The sequence below is a fragment of the Populus euphratica genome, unplaced genomic scaffold (assembly GCF_000495115.2).
Source record: "Populus euphratica unplaced genomic scaffold, PopEup_1.0 scaffold92.1, whole genome shotgun sequence".
Lineage (NCBI taxonomy): Eukaryota > Viridiplantae > Streptophyta > Magnoliopsida > Malpighiales > Salicaceae > Populus > Populus euphratica.
The window spans coordinates 124,129-143,547 of record NW_011499974.1 but is presented as its reverse complement, the minus strand read 5'-3'; the positions used below and the strand labels follow the sequence as shown (position 1 = coordinate 143,547).

The 19,419-nt window shown below is 28.7% G+C and overlaps 1 protein-coding gene across 1 annotated transcript; it reads left to right on the top strand.

Moving 5' to 3' along the window:
* Positions 1–6,483: 6,483 nt before the first annotated feature.
* On the top strand, positions 6,484–8,675 carry LOC105139392 (muscle M-line assembly protein unc-89-like). Its single transcript, XM_011045802.1, has 5 exons — positions 6,484–6,713; positions 6,811–7,039; positions 7,157–7,362; positions 7,457–7,544; positions 8,047–8,675. The coding sequence occupies exons 1-5, from the start codon at positions 6,705–6,707 to the stop codon at positions 8,499–8,501; spliced, it is 987 nt and encodes a 328-aa protein (XP_011044104.1). The 5' UTR covers positions 6,484–6,704; the 3' UTR covers positions 8,502–8,675.
* The last annotated feature ends 10,744 nt before the right edge of the window (positions 8,676–19,419 follow it).

Sequence of the window (19,419 nt, the reverse complement as noted above, 5' to 3'; positions counted from 1 at the left end):
ATTAATGGTAATGTTATTATTTTTATTTTTATTTTATTTTTAAAAGGCCAATTTTTCATCATTTATCAACACAAATTAACAAATCAACAAGTAAGCATCAATATAAACAAGCAAATGACACAAGGAAACACACATATGAATTGTAATATTGAAGATAAACCATTACTTTTTAGAAAAACTTTTTACTACTCAATCATCCTAGCCCTATTGTAGGGTGTTGATTTGGATCAATCATCCTAGCCCTATTGTAGGGTGTTAATTTTGATTTTTTTTTTATTTTCTCCCCATTGCTTAGAGAAAAAGCAATCAAATTCCACTTTAATCCTTTTTTTGTTTTGTGTTTCACTCACTGGTTTTTCTTTTTAAATTTTTTTCCTTTTTTATATTTTAAATTTTTTAAAAAGATGTTAACAAGTGAAAAATAATTTGGAATTATGAAATGGGAATGAATTGCCGGATTACATTGAAATTTGTTTTGAAAAATATTATATTTTATAATTTTTTAATAATTTATTAAAACAGGAAGTCAAAATCAAGTTATGACAACATTCATGAACCTGTTTTAATCAAATAAATTCATTCAATAATGATAACTCATAATTTGATGATTAGATAATATTCCTATGGTCACAATACATATATTAAATTTAATGTTTTAGGAAAAGATATCTTTATAAATTAATAAATCATTAAATAATGTATAAATTATTAATTTATTAATTAGATAGCATCTCATTTAATTAATATATTTTCACTATCTCAATCCCAATGATATTAAATTATAGAAGTTTAAGATAAAATAATAATCATTCTTAATTTTGTATTACAATAATTATTATCATTGTTAATAATACCATACCGACTATTATTATATTTTTAATTTCACCATAACAACTATCATATCACCATTACAATACCATAATTTTACTATCATAACTAAATGTGACATATTATTAATTTTTTTAATTTAAATAATATATTATTTTATTTTTTAAATTAAATAAAGTTTGTATAGTTTTTTCATATACATTTGCAAAAACAGCATTAAAAAAAAAGCTATAGACAAAAAAAAGACTAGCCTTTTAAAAAAATAAAATAAAAAATATATCAAACAGTACCATTGTAATTAATCTGAAGTATTTATTATTCTACACTTTTGTACTTTTCATGTGGATGGCACCCATCATCATCATATTATTTTTTTTTTGATTAACGTGGGTGTCCGGGCCAGCTTGCGCGTACCACGATTAATCCCATGGACCCTAAAGTTAACGACCATGTAAGTCTCCAGTGCCCATCATATGAGCAACCAAGGACTCGAACCCGAGACCACAGAGGGAGCAAACCCCTTGATCCCAAGTTCTTACCACTTGACCACCACCTAGATCCCAAGTCCTTACCACTTGACCACCACCTAGATGGTTATTATCATCGTATTATTATTTACAGAACAGGAGGGAGGGAGTGTCCTTATAACGTCATTACTGGTTATAAATATGAAAAGAGCTTACTCTCAACATCACATTTGTACTAGTAATAAATAGCATGTGATATGGGCTCCTCCATAATTTATGTGTTTGATTAAGTACTGATCATGCACATGGAACCCTGCTTGGTTTGATGATGATGATGAAGATTCACATGCCAAGCATACACTACTTGGCCTCCCAAGAAAAAAACTACGCTAAAGACAACCGATGTGATTAATGATATGTCGCTTAAATAGTAAAATCGTTTGATGCTATCCTACATTTATATAATTTTTAGGTTTCACTCGCGGCCCGAACCCCCACAGTGCAGAATAAGATTTTACATGTACTTGAATGGCAGAAAAAAACAATATAATTACTATTTGAAAATAAATTAATACGCAGCAGACTCTGATAATGATTCAGTAAAGGAAATTGCAAAAACATCCCCCAGTAAATTTGCTTGAGCCTCTATTTTTTTCTCCTAACCTAACAGTGTATTGATAATGAATGAAAAAGAAAGGTCTGGCGACAGCAGCCATGGCCAGTTTGCCACAGATACAACTCACAACACATGCATTGTTGAGTATGCTCATCCCGGTAAGATTCATCAGAGAATGATACAGCTTGGAGGCTAGGATTATCATGCTGATCCATATATATTGAATTACTTCCATGGTGGGAACTGCAGAGGGGTTTACCTGTTGGCTGTATATACCATGGGCCACATGCAGCTGCAGAACCCCACTAGTCATGGGGCAGCGTTAGGGTTCAGTGAATATAAAAATGGAGTGATTAAAAGTTCATTATTCTTTCGAACAAAAGGTATTAATATTATAAGCTTATATTCCTGATACTATGCAAAGAGTACTCTTTGAATAATGGAGGTTTTTGTATTCTTGCAGATTGAGTAATTCCAAGTCTTGATATTTTTCAATTTCCGTACGAATAATTGCTTGGATTCTGCTATTAAAGAAGAGGAATTTTGGATAGTTTCGATCCATCTGGCTAAGCTTGTTTTGATCTCAGGAAAAATAAAAATAAAGAGTAATGAGTTTGCTAAAACATGATATTCCATCGAATGATCAAGTATCAGGATCCATACAAATTTATGTAAATTAAATTTGAGGCATGTTCTAAGAAATTACCAGCCATCTAATATTAATTCTTAAGATATCAAAGTATAATTACAATATCAATCCTACCTAATTATTTTACATTGATATATATCAAGCCATGGATGACAGTATATCGGGTTGGAGTAGAATTTTCCTCCACCTGATTCCGACTTGAAATATCTGAATTTAATATCCAACTTCGACTTTGACTCGGTTGAATCGGATTGGATGGAAGATTTTATCTATGTGCCCAATCCCTTTTTTTATTTTCTTAAATCAGTTTTTTAATAAAATATTAGCTTAAAAACAAATCATAAATTCATGTATCTAATAACAAAAATCATTCATAGAAAAAAATCACATATATTATATTAAAAAATAAAATTATAATACTATAAAAAACAAAGTTAAAAAAGTATGATAATGGTCGAGTCAGGTAAAGCCCTCGTTAAATTTCAAATTAAATTTTATTTATATTTAATTTCATCCTAGTTAAATTACTAAAATCTCATTTAATTGAATCAAATGACATCAACGAATCGGTAAAATTTCCATCCCAATGCACAAGTTTGTCTCAAATAAATTAACAATTGAAATGTTTTCGCATGATATTTGGTCATAGTATTGCTATGTTATATTAGTGTTTTGAACTGGTTGGTGACCACGCTTTGCCACATGATCAAACTATTTTTTATATAAAAATAATATTTAAATACTAAAATAATATAAAAATCAGTTATGATAAACTTGTAAGTAAACTAATTAGAAATGCAATTTAAATCATGTAATTAGAATAGCCTGAAAAAGAATATTTAAATACTAAAATAATATAAAAATAATATACAAATCAGTTATGATAAACTTGTAAGTACACTAATTAGAAATGCAATTTAAATCATGTAATTAGAATAGCGTAAAAAAAAAAAAACTATAAAGGCTTTAAAAAAATTATGTTAACTTTTTAAATTTGTAATCTGATGCAATTTAAATCATGTAATTAGAATAGCGTAAAAAAAAAAAAAACTATAAAGGCTTTAAAAAAATTATGTTAACTTTTTAAACTTGTAATCTAAGTTATTAGACTTCAAGCATCTAATATAAAAAAAAACCATGAAATATAATTCCTAATCAATTAAATATTAAAGGAAGAAATTAATTTTTTTTTAAATAGCAGTTAAAAAATAAGGATCAAAATTAAAACACAAAAATAGATTTATATTTAATTTAAGGTTGAAATTTAAAAAAAAACATCAATTTAGTAAAAAAAATCAAAATTGACATAAAAATTAAAAACATTGTTGTAAGTAAAGGGAAAATTTGAAAAAAAATAATAACTTTTACAAAAGTACCAAGAAAAAAATTAAAATCAAAGCAACGAGCATCAAATTGAAAAACATAATACTATTAATTTGGAATAAGTGATGAAATTAAAAATCACTAAAACTTTTATAAACTAAAAATTTCAAAAAAGAAAACCACTAAAACTTTTACAAACTAAAAAATCCAAAAAATAAGGACCACATTGAAAAATATAATATTTGGTAAATTGGGATTGAATGATAAAATTAAAAACAAATAAAACTTTTATAAAATAAACAAGATAAAAAAAATTAGAAATAAAAAGAATATGAACTTAAGTTGAAATACCGACAATCAAGAGGGCAAAGTTGTAATTTTCAGGAAAAAAAAAAAGGAAAGAGAAGAAGGAGGATGAAAAGAAAAAGAAAGATTCATTAATGCTAAACCAAACCAACACCAATAATACACGTTGCACCTATAAAAAGAGAATACAATAGTGCTTTCAACAGTATGGTAGAAGAGTATTTTTGAATGCTAGAAAGTGCTGTACACACCACTCGAAATATATGAGCGCTTCCAACATGCTCTGGAATATGATTCACGTGCGTCCACTTGTTATTTTTTATTTTATTAGTTAGCTAAATACAAAATTGTTCCTAAGCTGACATGGTATTTTTATTGTTTTACTGTATATTTGATTGCTTATTATTTTTATATTTGATTAAATATCAAATTATCTCCCAATTTAAATTAAAATAACCAAAAAACCATTATAAATATACTAAAATACCTCTTGATGCCAGGTTTATTTGAGTATTTTTACTATCTAATTAAAATGAGAATATCTTTATTTATTTTTTATTTGATAATAACAAAGAAGTCTTGTGAAAAAGTTTTAATATCTTTTTAAGCTTGTGCTAAGTTTTTTGAGTGGAGAAACGGAAACATTAATAGTAACAGTAAGTATATACATAGCTACAATAGCTTTTAAAGGGTTTTATTTCTTTTTAATAATACTGTTGAAAATACCAATTAAATACCAAATACCAAATAGATTGTCCATTGAACAACTCTCTGTTTACTTAAAGAATATACCATTGAACTTAAGTATAAACTACTGTTAACAATGACCACGAATGATTTGATTGGATTAGAACTCCAAATAATCGAGTTCTGTAACCTTAGCTGTTTTCAAGTGTTCGAATATCATGCACAGTTTTATTTTCAAGTATCTTGACGGTGGTTATCAATATAAATAAATAAATCAAACCTAATATCCACCGTGTAAATGATTAGTCTAATCATAACTATAAAAACAAAAGGGTAAACATCAATCGCCTTTTATATCAAATTTAATTACTAGTCATTTCTAATTTAATGGGAGAGCTAAAAGGAAAAGGAATAAAAAAAAAACTAATCTTTTAGTTTCTTTTTCTCTGATTTTGCGGCAGTCATTTCTACATGGCTATAAAAGAGTCAAAAGCATTAAAATAGATTATTTAAAGATTTATTTTTTCATCTCCATAATTTCCATAAATGTTTTTCTTAAGATACCAAAAGTATATTAATATTAAATATATTAAAAATAAATGGGTTATTAAGATGATTTTTTCATTAAAACACAAATAAAATAAAAAATATATTTACACTATTTAAAAAACTATTTAAACTATTTAACTTTTTTAAAGAGATGCTCTTATGTGATGTATTATTAACTCAATCCCATGAACTCATTACCCTATCTTTATTTTCACATTATCATTGGCAATTCCAAAAAAAAAAAGTTGGCAATGCTCAAAGATAAAAAAATATTAAAAATTATAATAATTGTTATTTTTCAAAATATTTTTTTTTAAATAAATTACATAATTTTTTTATTTTTTAAAATATTTTTAAAAATTATAATAATTGTTATTTTTCAAAATATTTTTTTTTAAATAAATTATATAATTTTTTTATTTTTTAAAATATTTTTAATAATAGCACATCAAAACAATCTGAAAATATAAAAAAATAATTTCAAATAAAATTAAAATTTTAAAAATAGAATAAATTATTTGTTTTTAAAGCATAAAAAATAGAACAAAAAGTTACCCATAAAAAATATTTTTAAAGCATAAAATAAACATACTTAAAGCATAATATACATTAAAAAAAAAGGTACCGTCATACTTAAAAAATAGAATAAAAATAATATACATTAAAAAAAAAGGTACCGTAGGTGGACCACAATAATAAAAAGAAAAAACAAAAAGTTACCCATAACAACAGTAAAAAACAAATTATTCCTGCAAAGATTTACTTTGCAAAAAATAAAAGTGGCCAAAAAAGCATAGCATGTAACCTCCGGGTACCATTTGTCTCAACCCAGTCCTTCCTCCTTCCTCGACAGCAAGCCCCCTTGTCGATGACATCAATTTAGATTGCCTTCCTTTCCAAGCACCTTTTGTTTTTTGTTTGGAATTATATTTGGTTTAAAAGTTTATTAAATTAATATTTTTTATAGTTTTAATGTAATGGTATTAAAAATAAAACAAAAACTAATTTTAATATATTTTTTTAAAAAAATGAACACTTTTAAAAGCATCCTTGAGCGTAATACCAAAAGCACTAAAATAGCTAACTGCTTCCCTTCTCATATCTCCTCAGAACTCTCCCACTCTAGAAAAAACTCAGCTAAGTTTTTTTCGTTCGGGAAAAGAAACCAAACCAAACTACAAACTCAAAGCTTTCTTTCACAAGAGAAACTTGTCTGTCCATCTATCTCTGACAAGTCTAGTTTACTGGTGTGCTTCTAGTCTAAAATCCGAAGCTCATAATGGGGGAGGTCTTGAGTTCTTACAAAATAAATCTTTTTCAACGTTTAAGTTTAATTTTTATGTTTATTTATTTATTTATTTGGGTTTTTTTTCTTTTTTGTTTAGGAAGCGAAGAAGCCTGCAGCAGAAGAAGAGAAAAAACCAGAGCAACCAAAGAAAGTAGAGGAAGAGAAGAAGAAAGAGAAGCCAGCTGAAAAACCGGCGACCGAAGAGAAAAAACCAGAGGAAACAAAAAAAGAGTCACCCCCAGCCCCTCAAGAAATTGTACTTAAAGTTTACATGCATTGTGAGGGTTGTGCCCGTAAGGTCCGCAGGTGGCTCAAGGGCTTCGAAGGTCAGTGTCTTTAATTATTTCTTTTTGCTCTTTAACCAACAACGCCGTTTAATTGATGTGCTCTTATCCTTGGTTGAGTCATTGTTTTTTGTTTTGTGGGCTGATAATTAATTACAGGAGTTGAAGATGTGACTACTGATTGCAAGACTAGTAAGGTGGTTGTGAAAGGAGAGAAAGCGGATCCACTAAAAGTTCTTGAAAGAATTCAAAGGAAGAGCCATAGGCAAGTGGTGCTTATCTCTCCGATCCCAAAACCTCCCTCGGAAGAGAAGAAGAAGGCTGAGGAGAAGGAGAAGCCGAAAGTTGAAGAGAAGAAAGAAAAGGTATTGACCCCTCCTCTGGCTATTTTGATTATTATTTTTATAACATTTTTATGTTTAGTTATGGGGTTTAATTATTTTTCTTGATTGAGTGCAGCCTCCCGTGATCATAGCGATGCTAAGGGTATACATGCATTGTGAAGCTTGTGCACTGGAAATCAAGAAACGGATACAAAGAATGCAAGGCATGACCATTTTTAACGTTTTTTTCCTTTTAATTAACTTAAAAAATGCCTATTTTTCTTGCTTTCGGGTCCCTTTGCAACATTTTTTGGTTCATGCAAGTGCGGTTTCATTTTCACTCCAAGTTTTAGTCGGTCAGATGTATTGGTTGTCACTCACAATTTTGCCCTTTTTTGTTTTAAGATAATTTCTCCACCAGCAAAAAGAATAAAAATTACTAACACTTCGTACTCTTAGCGTACCTTTTGAATCCTTTAAATAAAGAGTTCATCCCTTCGGCCAGTGCTTTAAAATCAACAAATTCTTTTAAGTTACCATGTTGTTGAGCCTACTAGATTCCATTGAATTCGGTCCAATTGAAGTCAATTCAATTCTCCTGTATCAAATGATTCAAATCCTACCAACTCCATATTAGAATTCTTGATTTTAGTTCTTATTTTTTTCACGTTTTTATGTGGGGCTAACACCAACTTTTGGAATTAAATTCTGGTGTATTATTAATAGGTGTGGAATCGGCTGAACCAGATCTTAAGAGCTCACAGGTGATAGTGAAGGGAGTGTTTGAACCTCAGCAACTAGTTGAATACGTGTACAAAAGAACTGGGAAGCACGCAGTGATAGTAAAACAAGAGCCAGAGAAGAAAGAGGAAGAGAAAGAGAAAGAGAAAGGAAAAGAATCCAAAGAAGAGAAAAAAGGTGAAGAAAGTGACAAACAAAAAAAAGGTGGTGGTGGTGAGCAAGGAGAAGGCAAAGACAAAAAAGAAGGTGGTGGCAGTGAGGCCAAAGCAGTAGCAGCACCACCACCACCACCTGCAGAGGAAACTACAGAAGAAACCAGGGTGGTAGAGCTCAGGAAAATGGATTTTTATAATTATTATTCACCAAGAAGTTATGAGCACTATTCACCACCTCCTCAGATCTTCAGTGACGAGAACCCCAATGCATGTTCTGTTATGTAAAACAGTTTTGAAAATGAAGGGCAAGATGGGATTGGGGAAAAATAATTACGGGCGATAAATTTGCAGCTTATAAATAATATATATATCCTGCTTCCATGTGCACCCTCCCTTGTACTCCTTCATAAATGTATAATCTACAGACAACCTGTGGAGTTTTTGTGAGGCTTGTAGTTTTTTTTGTTTTTTTTTTTTTTCATTTTCATATAAAAACTAATGATGTATAATATATATATGGAGTTGAAATCTGGTGGTTTTACCTTCATGGTCTCTATTACTACTAGCTATATAAAATTAATGTCGAGAAATTATATAATATTAATGTCAAAAGGATAAAAAAAAAACTAACTTATATTAAACTTGTAATCCAAGTTATGTTGAAAAAAATAATAATTAGAATTTATAAATATAAAAAAAAATTGACTGAATTTACAATGGTCAATCCGCAAACCTATATATCATATTATAAAATTAAAGATCATATTATAAAATTAAAATAATTTGATTTAAAATAAAAAGAATAAAACCTAATTTTTTTAAAAAAATCAATGTTGAAAACCCACAAAATCTATTTTTTGAAAAAAAATCGCTTGAAAATAATCTATTTTTTGAAAAAAAAGCAAATTCAGATGCGAGTTGAAACTCAATTTATCATAATTAAATGATAACTTATAGGTAGGCCTTCTTTCATACTGCTTGAAAAGGTTGGTTGTACTGTGAGGAGTGGGAAATGATTGGTATATGGACCACATTTTCAGCACTTATAATGGTTGGTGCCTTTCGTATCGAGTCCACCTAAAACCATTGAAACAAAGAAGAAGAAATTAATGGAACGGATGAAGAAGATGACTATGATCTCTCCTTGCTGTTCCTTGGTAAATTAAAGGATCGATCTTTAGCCTAAAGTGGCCTGGAAAGAGGTGTCATGTTATTAACAGGGTAATTATGCCTTTGGTGTTCCTTTTGAAATATATGGTATCTTCCTCTGACAGTCTTTGTACCATTTTTATATCAAAAGTAAAAAAAAAGACAAGGATGAGGGGGGCAGGATGGGGCTTTGATGTTCAGTTTTCGCATCTAGCTGTAGTTACATGGGACACCTCTACATGGCGAAAAGATGATACCACCAGTTCTATTTCTATGCTAATTTGTTTTCAATTGTGAGAGAGAGTTAATCAATGATAAATTCATCAATTAGCATACAAAATACCAATAAAAAGTTGTGACAAAATAACATAGTTTGAAGAAGTCATGGTTTTAAAAAATAATATTTAATTAAATATCATGGTTGAAAAATGCTACATCAATTGTAATAAGTGTCCTGACAAATCGATATATCATTTTATTTTGGTCAATTAAAGTAGTAGATTGGTTAACACTAAAAAAACGAGGTTAGCTCTCGTGTGAATAATATTTTTTATAGATTTTGATTATATATTATTTTTTAATCTACAAATTAGAAAAAAAATATTTTTTAATTTATAAGTTAGATAAAAAAAATATTTAATTAGTATTTTTTAGAGAGATTGAGAGTGCATTTAATATGTTTATAGAGAGAGGGGTGTTTGTTCTGAGTTTGAGTTTAAATTTAAATTTTAATTGATATCACATTTTAAAATATGACATCTATCCTTTTGCTTTATTTTATGTCAATATTCATTAAGTTTTTAAAGTGGGATAATGTCAAAAAAACGTTATTTTATCAAAAAAAAAAAAATTAAACCATGTTTTTCCTTAACAACATTAAGTTTACTGTGCTATTTTCTTTTAAAAAAAACCATCAATTAAATAAATTGTTTTATAAGAAATAAAAAGCCAAATCAAGCGGGTTCTAAATTATCGAATGATTGATCATGTGATGTTGATGAAACCAAATCCCTCAAGGTGAAACAAGAGATGCTATTATACTCCATAACTTTTTGACGTTAGCTTTGCTTTGATTATAAAAATCATGAATAGTTAAAACTAGATTCTTGATCAGTATTACACCCCAGTCAAATGTTTTTTTTTCTAACCTAAAATAATACAATGATATTAAGAAGTAAAACATTTAATCAATACTTCACCAAATACTTTTAAAATACTAAGATAGTGATATATTAGCTCGTTTTAAACCAACTATAAAGAAGTCAAAATTTAGCATGAATACATTGATAAAAATATTGTTGGAAAGATATAATAGGTAGTAACAATATGTGAGATAGTGTCAAATTCAACTGTAATAATGAAACCGGTAGCATTGATCTATACAAGTAGTGAGCTAATATGAGTTTGGACATGGATGATGGACAATTTAAGATAAACAACAAACACAACATACTCAATAGTATAGATTGACAGTTGTGCAACAATATTGTGGGAAAAAGCTGCGGCAAAATAGTGGAGAACATGACTAAATTTTATGAGAACATGGACATAACGCTAGACAGACACACGGTATGATTGGAGGTGATCTTCGATGACATTAAATTCATAGAAACATGAGGCAATTTGCACACTAATTTGCCCAAATAGCATTATGAATACGAGATTTCCTTTCTAACTTTCATATGATTGTCTATAATAGGCTAGAAGTCTATAATAGGCTAGAAGGTTTTAGTTGTGTAACATGCAAGTTTTGTGTATAACACATATTATGTATTGTATATTTTCTTTGATGAAATAATAATAAAAGTTGAGAGTTTTTATGTATATGTTGTGCGCTATGCTATCTAGTTGCTTGTGTTAATTCCACTTACTTACAATGGGTTAAGGTGTGGAACCTTTTCGTGTGAACAAAACACATAGTTGAAGGTAAATACAAGTGAAGAGTGTGGAAAAGCTTAGTCTAGTGGGACTAAACTATCATATAGGGTTGAGAATTTTCGACAAGAAATTAATCATGTGACAACAATTATGATTAACTTGTGAAACTCATAATCTAGATCATAAGACTATTATAGCCTCGTGTAACCTAAGTCAAAACAAAATAGGACACTCCATTCTAATAAAACAAATATTAAAGGAAAATGAAGACACGTCAAATATAAAAAGTGATTCAATTAAAACTATATTGGTGGCTCACCCTACGTCGCGGGCTAATAAAATTGTTTATAACGTAAAAAAGGATGGTGAGATGATGATCATATTTTTAAAGAATCAAGAAAAATATGAGACTCGGGCCATTAGCCTAATTGGATCCAATAAGTCAATTTATTTAATAATCAAACCAAAAAAATTATCAATAATCAACTATAAAAAATGAGTCACCAATATCGTGCTCAAGAGAATAGAACAACAAAAAGTCCATTAGATTCTTGTTGTTGTTTCATTATGGACATTGATAACCCACTATCAAAAAGAATTCACTGAAATAGTTTTAACACTATTGTGATAGGTTATATGATGATATTGAAAGAATTGACATATGACACTAGAGCACCAATTCTGAAAGCAAAATAAAAAAATACCGTGAAGTGAGCATCCATACTTATATTTAAGTACTTGATTTAATTTAATTCAAAGAAAAATTTCTTTAAAAATATAAATATAACAAAAATAAATAAATAAAAAGACCCGAGGTAACTTGGTTTATTTTCAAAATTAGTGAAAAATCTTATAAAAATCAAATAAAAAAATAATAGAGTCTAATTTCCAATTAAATCAAATGTAGAATGATGAAACTAAAAAACACAAACTTGAAAAAAAGAAAAAAAAGAATGAACCTGAGTGAATATACTAAACCTAAGTTAATCTTATAAATTCACAAACTTTTAAATTATAAATTTGGGCTCAATCAAGAAGCTTAATTAATATAGAAAGATAAAATTAGAAAAAATTTAAAATTTAAAAAATTATCAAAGTAAAAAAATAGCAATAAAAAATGGAGGATGAAATAATAATAAAAAATCAATTTTAAAAATGATTTCAAATAACATAAATATTTAATAAAAAACGAGGACCAAATAAAAAAAAATTGAAGGAGAATGAAATTAAAAATAAATTTCAATTCTATAAATTAATTCAAATATAAAGATATTAATTAAAATAACAAAAAAAATTAAAAAAAAAAACAAATTAAAGGCTGCTGTGAAATTTAGGGAGGTCAAGAGCGAAAATCAAGAAGAGAAAATAAAAAAAAAATAATAAAAAAAGAAAAGCCAATATGCAACCGACTGGAAAGAACTACATCAGACACTCCATCTAAGTATGTAGTTCTGCTGTGAAGATTCAAAAAAACATATAAAAAAATTGTTTTTAACCTCTTGAAGTCGTCACACATGTCATTTAAACACGACAAGAAGGCTTACTTATTGGTATGTGCAACATGAACAACAAGCACTTTTTTTTATTTGTTAAAACGCTAGATTGCCCTCAGATCACATGATTATCACATAAAAAAAAAAAAAAAAAGCTAAGATGAAAGTATGAACACGCCCCTTGAGGCAAGCTAAAACAATTTGATTTTAACAGTAATACAATCATTTAACTATAATATAAAATGTAAAATTTCAAAACAGTTCCTTAATCTAAGTTAAATATATTTTTTTTGTTTTTAAGTAAAATTAAGTAATTATATTGTGAAAGAAAAAATATGAAAAAACCTAGCTATTCCCGATCAATTCTATAATAATTAATGAATCCTATAAAATCACCTTATTACTCGAAATAATCATTTAAGTTTTTTTTACAAGAAGGAATTTTTTTTATAAATGTTTTTGCCTACTAAATTCCCAATTGCATCTAGTCATGCCCCAGGTACTTTGCACCTTGATCTTGGAAAATCCACTTTTAGAAGACCAAAAACTTCCTCAAATTTCTAACCCTAACTAATAAGTTTGGTTCAATAATTCAACAAAATGATTTTGTTATTCCTCGAAAAATACAAAGCAACAGATAGTTGTTTACGAATAAAATTTACGAATTGGGAAATGTCCATCAACGTGTACTTAGTCGTTTATTCCTTCTTTTCTCCCTCTCAACTTTGCATACGTTTTTAATTACTAAAAATAAAAGAGTTTTCACTAGTAAAAAAATATTTTTCTTTTCTATTTTCTCCTGTACAGTGGAAGACTTAAAGATATATTTCTTTTTTGACAACAAAGTTTACAATTATTTTTCATAAAAAATTTTAATCTTAATTTGTAATAGTTATTTTAATATTTTTAATTTGTAATAATTTAATTTTAGAATATTAAGTTAATTTCATTTAAATTAAAAATTATCATGAAAAGATTATATTGTTAACTAAAAAAATATTTTATATTCTATTAATAATAAAAATCAAATTTATAACACTAACTAAATATGAAAATGTAAAATAATAATTTTAATCATTTACATTGCTAAAAATTGTTTATATATAAAAGGAAAAAAAATGTATTGTTTACCTTTACTTTTTGTTTTTTGCTTAAAAGAAACTATGATGAACCTTTATGTCATAGAATAACCTTAATTCAAAATTTTAAATTGTTAGGTATAGCCTGGAGTGATTTTACATGTCTCTCTAATATATTTTTTTAAATAAAAAATATTAGGGCTGGAAATTTATATAAATTTACTAAAATAATGATTTTAAAAATTAAATTCATAATTATTTGATTATTAAAACTTTGATACCATGTTAAAAACAATATGTTAACCAAAAAATATATATTGTTGAGTGAGGTCTCAGTAATGGTTTTATATTGTTGTCTAACATTCTAAAATATATTTTTTTAATTTAATATAAAATTAAAAAATTTGAAGGGATATATTTCATTTGAATCGAAAAATCTATTTTTTTCTTTCTTTCTTTGAATCCATATTTTTAAAAAATTAAAATATTATTCTATTTTTGAACAACTCCTATTTTTATTTTTATTTTGTTGAAGTAAAAGTTTATCTATCTACACTAAATAATTCTTTTAATTATTTTCCCACAAACAACTTTAGATTATAAAGGTGATGGAGAATGATTTATCAATAGATTTTTTTAAAAAAAATTGTTAATTCAAAACTTTTTTTTACAATGGATCAACCCTAGAGACAATCCAAAAACAAGTTTTGAACCCAAGCCCGTAACCTCGATTCAACACCAAACCCATCAATTGACACATCTTTAGGCTCAAGTGTCATGTGTGAGCCCAACATTATGCCAATGGATTAGCATAGTTTTTGAACCTAACACCGAACATATATAAACATATAGTGTTGATCTAATGGTATGAAATCTTTAGGCCCAGTGTCAAGCCACTTGGTTTGGCACCCTCTAAGCATAGGTGTGTTGCCTGGTTTCAACATCAAACTTATATCCTAATTGTGTTTTGGGCTTGAGCCTCACGTCTAGGCCACTTGGGCTAGCACCCCCTAGGTATAGGTGTGTTGCCTTGTTCCAACATCAGACTTGTGTTTTGTTGTACTTTGGGCTCGAGCCTTATGCCTAAACCTCATGCCAAGCCACCTAGCATATAGCTTTTTATGCCTAATAACTTTATACCCATCGCCTAGCATGTCACTTAACATTCCTAAACTCAAGCCACACTACCTCGGACTAATATGAGGTCACCTGGCCTGACATCTCTTAGGCCAGTACACAAGCCTGGTACATTTTGGTTTGGACCTAATGTTTAGGCCCAGCATTAAGTGACGTAGCCTGGTGCCTTATAGGTTTAGGCATGTTGTCTAAGCCCAACACCAGGTATATGGCTTGACATATGCGGGGCTTAGACCTCATAGTAAGCCACCTAACGCCCCTAGGCTCATGTGCATAACCTAGTCCTAGCGTGAGGTCACCTGATTTGACATGTCCTAGGCTAGCACATAGACTTAACACATTTTGGTTTTGGATCTCGTGTCTGGGATCATTGTTAGGCCATCTAGCTTGGTGTCCCATGGGTTTAGGCATTTTGTTTAGGCCCAACACCAGATATATAGCCTGACACATGTTGGACTTACACCTCACACTAGACCACCTAGCTTAGTGCCCTAGACTTAAGATCATTGCCTAAGCGTATCGCTAGGTTAATTGGCCAAGCACCCTTGGATCTTGACACTTGACCTAATCTCATGTTGAGCATTTTTAGGGTTTAAGCTTGTGGCTTGGGTCTAACACCTGATCCTTATTATTTTGTTTTACTAAACTCAATCTTTATAACATAGATCTAGAGTGTCAAGGGACTTTTGGCATCCTTTATTTGAGAAGTGTGTATTCCTTGGCTTATTGTATATAAGGTAAGGGTCTTACTTAATAAGTCTATACTTTACTTACAATATTAGGTGTATAAGAGTTTCTCATGTCCTATTATATTTTCATCTTATTAACATGTATCATGTATATTTATTTCTTATTAATATATTTATAAGAGATATTTATCTTTTATTAATACATATATTCTATTATTAATGTCATCATTGTGTAATGATTTTTTAGTCCATTCATTCAAGCAAAAGAGCAATATTCAAGAGGTATAAATGTCCCCTTACTAATCTAGATGAAATGTTTAGAATTTCTTCATTCTTAACATATATATAAAACATTATTTAGGTTACAATGTATTTATTTCATATCAAAATAAGAACAAACAACTTTTTTATTCTATTCTCCTTCTCCATAAAAGTACTAACATGTGACGGTCCCTAAATTCATCATAAGGGAACTATTTTTATAAGTATTAAGATTTTTATATCATAGTGCTACCTTTCTTAGATATAAACAATTAATCAAATAATCAAAATATTTTATTAAATTTATTATTTAACCACTAAAAATTATATTTCTAAGCATTTTAAATTTTAAAATATTATCAAAAGGTAAGCTATCACATCAAAAGGTACTATATGAATTGAGGGTAAATTAGAGAAGTTTAAAATCATATAAAATCCTAAAAAAATCCTAAGTGTTGCACATATTAAATAAAAACACATGAATTAGCTGCTGAGCGGATAAAAACATTAAGGAACTCTAGGGGATTTGGAACGTTGTATAGACAATTCTTGACTTTTTTTTTTTTTTTATTAACGTGGGTGTCTGGTCCAGCTTGCGTGCACCACGACTAATCCCACAGGCCCTGAAGTTAACGACCATGTAAGTCTCCAGTGGCCATCATATGAGCAACCAAGAACTCGAACCTGAAACCATAGAGGGAGCAAACCCCTTGATCCCAAGTCCTTACCACTTGGTCACCACCTAGACAATTCTTGACTTTAATAACAACTTTTATTGATGCTGCAGAAAATTCCAACTGTGGAGAATTGAACAAGCTTTGCGTTTGATATTATATGAATTCCAAATTATTTCCCGATCCAAGAGTTATGGCATTTGAAATTAAATTATTCGTTGAGCTTCATAAGTGAATTTTCGGAATTAAGCCAGTCTGATGCATGAACCAACAATTCATGGTTGGTTTTGGAAGGTTGCATCATATAAAGACCCACTGGTAGAGAAATTATGCTAACACAAATCAAGTGTACTTTCCAAGCTAAAGTTTTCGAAACTACACTCAATTATTGTTCTTCTTCTATTTCTAAATAATTACGACATAAGGTACTCTTGAGAGCCCTGCAGCATGTGGGTGGGCAATGATATCCAATTTGACTTGTGTCTTGCTAGGATAATAACAGATGGTTCACGATATTCTAAGGATATAGTCAAGTTTTTCTTTAATTACAAGAAAAAACACCAAATGATAATAGCTTTTTTCAAAAGAGTATGAAAAATTTGGTACTCAAGTTATGAATTTGAATATGTTTAATAAATTCTATTGATATGATTATAAATAAATCTAAATGAATGTTAATGTTATAAAAATATATCATATAAATATTATTAAAAGATCTTAGCGATATTAGCCTCATAAAAAAATAAAAAATTAAAGATTAATTACTTGTAAATTAAATGCTGAAAGGTGAATTGAAAAAAAAAAAAATATTAAAATTTATTTACTTTAAAATCGAATGCTAATAAATTGAAAAAAATCTATTTTTAAAAATATATAAAAAAATTCCTACACGATTTAAAATGTCTATTTCAATTTTAATTATTTTTGCACAAGGAAGCGATTGATGGAGAAAATGAAAGCATAATGACAACGTAGAATATCAACTCCTGGGCAGTCCTGACAAGCTTGAAAGTGGATTGAGGTGATGATTGTGGTCTCGTATGCACCTCAATTATACTAGATTGATTCTTAATCATTGTTGTTATGTACTATATGTTAATAGTTATTTTTTAAATATTTATTACTTAAAACTATATTAAAAGAATAATATTTTTTATATTAATATAATAAAAAATATAAAAGTATTAATTTTAAAAAATAAAAATCCAAATATTTGAAAAAACACAGCCTAGCCACGGAAATAAAAGGTATCATAGTAGGCACATGCGTTGCTCCTATGGTGCTAGTGTATGTTGAAAGCAGCATGTCGAGACTTATGTCTACATTGTTTACACAACTTAATCATCGCTCTATTTTAGATTATAGAAAAGACCACTGTGTAGCTAAATTCCATTTCCAAAAGGTCTCATGAAATTCGACCATCACATGCTAAGTGCATCATTCCAGCCGTGTATTTTGTTTATTTTTATATTTTTAAAAAATATAATTTTTTAATATTTCTAAATTATTTTAATATACTAATATTAAAAATAATTTAAAAAAAATAAAAACAACATTATTTTGATATGTTTTTAAATAAAAAATATTTTATAATCACAGCCACACTTTCAAAAAAATTTATTTTTATTTTTTTAGTAAATAAAATATTTTTAAATCTTAATCAACAGCTCAAGTTATTTTTTTGATTTTTAAAAATGATAATTTAAAACAATATTAGAGTATTAATAATTAAATAATCATGTGTTTAAAACTTATTGTTTATGTTTTTTAAATTAAATTGAATTTTAGCATAAAATTATAGTGTAGTTGTGCAGCTTCTAATTTAATAAAAGAAGATTCACTTAAAAAGAATATTAAATAATAATGAAAATCATGCCTATAGCTCCATCAAACATCTTATTTGTAATTAAATTCACTTGTCGCGTATAAAGTTATAAACATAATAATTGACTAGTGCTTGGTGGCAACAATAATTAGAGGAAGTTGTGATGTAGGAAATCAATAATGGAAATCGAACTGGATATTGAAGGGGTGGGTGTTGTGGATTAATCACTTCAGCGTCGAGTCGCCATGTCCAAGCCTTCAATATTAGAAAAACTCAACAGTAGAACGAAGGACTGGTTCTCTTTTCATTCATTTAGAAAACTTTGATACTAGCTCTTCGTCGTTTAATTTCCATGTCCTTGTTTTTCCCTTCCCGTGCAGATATTTCCTCCCTTTTCTCCTCGAAATTAAGTCAACAAGTTCCTGTGAGATCACTTCTCGAAGAAGACAGTTCCACTCAAGCTTTCAATGACTTCTCTAAGAAAGGTAGCACATTATGCTTTCAATGACTTTCAAGATTGCCAGACTCGGCTGCATAAAGAGGATTGGCCCCTTCTAATTTAAAAAAAGTAAAATGTTCCAAGGAAATATAACTCGAAATCTCAATAACAATTATAGCTGCATAGCTGCAAGCCTTGTGGATTAGTTGACCTGTTAGTATTTTTAATTATTTTTCTCACAAAGAAATGAAAAAAAGCTGGAGCAAACCCCTTCCTTTTCTCAGTCTCATAATCCCCCAATGGGCAATAACCGCTTTATCATCGTCAAACAAAATCCCTCCATGCGTGGACATTGCAGTAGTCGGAGGAGGCTCCCGTCATTCTGAGATGAATGAATATTGAGCTCAATTATTAGCTCAGTTGACGGGTTTCAACTCAATGTTCTTGGACAATTAAATTTCAGTTTCCAAGGAGTAAGGCTCTCCCTTAATAAAATAGTTAACGACGTACAGATCAAAGCTTAGGTGGGATCTCGAAGACGTCGAAAACTGTCTTCAAAGTTCTGTAATATTGCTTTCC